The 3,323-nt window shown below is 34.2% G+C and overlaps 1 protein-coding gene across 1 annotated transcript; it reads right to left on the bottom strand.

Annotated features, from left to right (window-relative positions):
- Window positions 1-576: 576 nt before the first annotated feature.
- Window positions 577-3,002, bottom strand: LOC124293405. The gene is made up of 4 exons (XM_046734249.1): window positions 2,981-3,002; window positions 1,937-2,780; window positions 1,030-1,801; window positions 577-945 (listed from the first exon to the last, which is right to left on the bottom strand). The coding sequence occupies exons 1-4, from the start codon at window positions 3,000-3,002 to the stop codon at window positions 577-579; spliced, it is 2,007 nt and encodes a 668-aa protein (XP_046590205.1).
- Window positions 3,003-3,323: the final 321 nt, after the last annotated feature.

The raw sequence follows: 3,323 nt of genomic DNA on the forward strand, positions 1-3,323 counted from the left end.
AAATTTTGACGTATTAAATACTAAATTTTCTTGGGAACTTGGACAGAATTGATAAGATTCAACTTATCAAAATTTGCAACGTTTCGTTGGTTTCATTTATTTTCCAACTTCATCAGGGAAGCTGTAACAGATGTACATAAACTTTAAAATTAAGTTGCATAAAACAATAGACATGATACATGTAAGTTACAAATTCAGAAATAATAAACTAAACAAAATTACAAAATATTTACTTTTGAGGTTAAATCCTCGTTAAAATCCTTTGGTCCATAACATCAAGTCAAAAATATGTTTAAATAAGACTAGACAGATATATACATTTTTTAATAAAATTATAAATTCATTCTGCCAATAAATCAATTTAAATAAAATAAAATGGACAAATATAAACAATGATGGACAAATACACATGTCAAACGTAGTGACTCTTAAATCACAGATTGTACTACTCTCACACAGTGTGATAGTACGTGTGGAGCTCGCATTATCTGTATTGTCAACATGACTCTGTTGTCCATGACTAGTACTATTCATATTGCGCGAAAGTTCAAACTCTAAGTAAAATAAAAATAATTACTATGACTTCACTAAATCCTTAACATCATTTATCAGGTCACTGTAAATTGTACTGAGGTTTTGCGTGTCGGATCTAAAATTGACACAATTCATCGCCTTAATAAAAATCATTTCACTTAGATTTCTCTTCATGTAATTTTTCTCCAGATCTAAAATCTCAACATCCTCGAACTGAAAGTTATGACCATCCTCAACAAAGTGAAGTTCCGCTAATGCTGTTTTGTTGTTTTTTATGGACTTCTCAGGTCTGCAGTCAAGTTTATGTTGTCTCACTCTGGTTTTTAATTTTTGCCTGGTCTGTCCAACGTACCATTTCCCACACGAGCACGGAATCCTGTATACCAGGCCAGATCTATCTTCTTTTCCCGGCTAAAAGACAAAGTGGAGAAAGATCTCCACTTTGTCTTTTAGCCGGGAAAATAGATCCTTAACCTTGAATACATTATAGAATACCAACTTGCAGTTGGTGTGCCTAAATAAAGATCCCAGTCTTGGTGACAAGCCTTTTATGTAAGGAAATCTGCTAAACGACCAATTCCTGTTGACATTGTTGTTCTTGATGTTGTTTCTAATCCACTCGGACACAATTTTCTCACACTTGCTGATGACCTTGTTTGGATAATTGTTAGATGACAGTAATCTTCTAACCATGCGAATACTTTCCTTGGTCTTGTTCACATGACTCAAGCGCATGGCTCTGTTCAAAAACCCTTTTACAACCCCCAATTTCTGGCTCAATGGATGATTGGAATTAAAATTCAAAATTCTTCCTGAGCTGTACGGTTTCTTGAACCAAGAAGTTATGAGATCACCATCTTCTGATCTTTCTATTAGTATGTCCAAAAAAGGCAACTTCCCGTTATTCTCAACTTCCAAGGTAAACTGGATGTCCTTGTCAACACTATTAAACACATCCAAGATGCTGTCTACTTTATCCTTTGGAACCACTGCGAAGAGATCATCAACATACGACTTAATAATCGGAATTTCAAAGTCAAGGTGAGTCAACGCCGTTGAAACAACATAATCTACTGCAATGATGGCAATTGAACGACTTGCTGGACTCCCCATAGCACATCCTTCCTTCTGAAGGTAAAAATTGCCATCAAACACGAAATATCCCGAGTCGTAACAAAAATCAATAAGCTCTAGTAGAGTAGTCTGGTCCAATTGCACAAATTTCTGGATTTCATCCCACCGCTCCATGATGATTTTCCTTATTAAACTGTTATGAACATTAGTAAAAAGAGATACTACGTCCAGTGATATTCAAACATGGTCTCTGTTTACCTTTTTCAGTTTGATTTGGTCTAAAAAATGAAATGAATCTGTCACATTATATTTCAAACTCATTACGAACGGTAACAGACTCTTATGAACAAAATTGGCGATCTCATAACCTGGTGATCCTATGCTACTGACCACTGGTCTAAGTTTACACCCAGGTTTGTGGGTTTTCCTTGAGCCATAGATTCTTGGTGCCAATGCACTGTGAGTTCGCATTAGCTTACCTTCGATGTTGTCAAGGATACCAATATCCACAAGCTTCTTTATTAAGCGGTTGCTTATGTTTTGTAGCTTTGACGTAGGATCTCTTTTGATCTTTTCATATGTTTTACGGTCGCCAACCAACTTATTCATTTCTGTGAGGTATTCTTCTTTGTACATGACCACTGTTGAATTACCTTTATCTGAGCGCATTACTAAGAGATCCTCATGTTGTTTAAAGAAATTTCTTGTGACTTTGATATTTTTAACTAGGTTGAAGTTTTTCTTGTGATTGCTGTTGCTTCTACGCTGATATTTAATGTGATTTGTCACAATATTTACACCTCTTGCTCTCAGATTATTTCTCACTCCCGTCAAAGCTTCGTTGGATAACTCGTCATCTTTCGCTTTGTCGATACATCCCTCCAGATCCTTAATAATTGTAACGACCGGTTGATTGATATTCGTTGTAAGTAGTCCATAATTAAAATCTAAATCTAAGATCTTCTGGACTTCTGATGGTAAAACTGTATCAGTAAAATTATAAATTCTGTTTCCAACTTTTTGTTCTACATTGTCAGTCATCTTGTCTTGTAGCTTCCCAAACTTTTTGATGTTTTGTTTTTTTATTTTCTTAAAATTGCTCAGCATTAGCGGAACATCACTTTGTTGAGGATGGTCATAACTTTCAGTTCGAGGATGTTGAGATTTTAGATCTGGAGAAAAATTACATGAAGAGAAATCTAAGTGAAATGATTTTTATTAAGGCGATGAATTGTGTCAATTTTAGATCCGACACGCAAAACCTCAGTACAATTTACAGTGACCTGATAAATGATGTTAAGGATTTAGTGAAGTCATAGTAATTATTTTTATTTTACTTAGAGTTTGAACTTTCGCGCAATATGAATAGTACTAGTCATGGACAACAGAGTCATGTTGACAATACAGATAATGCGAGCTCCACACGTACTATCACACTGTGTGAGAGTAGTACAATCTGTGATTTAAGAGTCACTACGTTTGACATGTGTATTTGTCCATCATTGTTTATATTTGCCCATTTTATTTTATTTAAATTGATTTATTGGCAGAATGAATTTATAATTTTATTAAAAAATGTATATATCTGTCTAGTCTTATTTAAACATATTTTTGACTTGATGTTATGGACCAAAGGATTTTAACGAGGATTTAACCTCAAAAGTAAATATTTTGTAATTTTGTTTAGTTTATTATTTCTGAATTTGTAACTTACA

The sequence above is a fragment of the Neodiprion lecontei genome, chromosome 3 (genome assembly GCF_021901455.1).
Source record: "Neodiprion lecontei isolate iyNeoLeco1 chromosome 3, iyNeoLeco1.1, whole genome shotgun sequence".
Taxonomy (NCBI): domain Eukaryota; kingdom Metazoa; phylum Arthropoda; class Insecta; order Hymenoptera; family Diprionidae; genus Neodiprion; species Neodiprion lecontei.

Excerpts from the sequence above, each read along its gene's own strand:
- LOC124293405 (XM_046734249.1), bottom strand. The coding sequence starts at position 3,002 with ATGACTCTGTTGTCCATGACTA. Across the intron at positions 2,781-2,980 it reads GACTCTGTTGTCCATGACTA|ATCTAAAATCTCAACATCCT; the intron begins GTACTATTCATA and ends ATTTTTCTCCAG. Across the intron at positions 946-1,029 it reads GGCACACCAACTGCAAGTTG|CCGGGAAAAGAAGATAGATC; the intron begins GTATTCTATAAT and ends TTTGTCTTTTAG.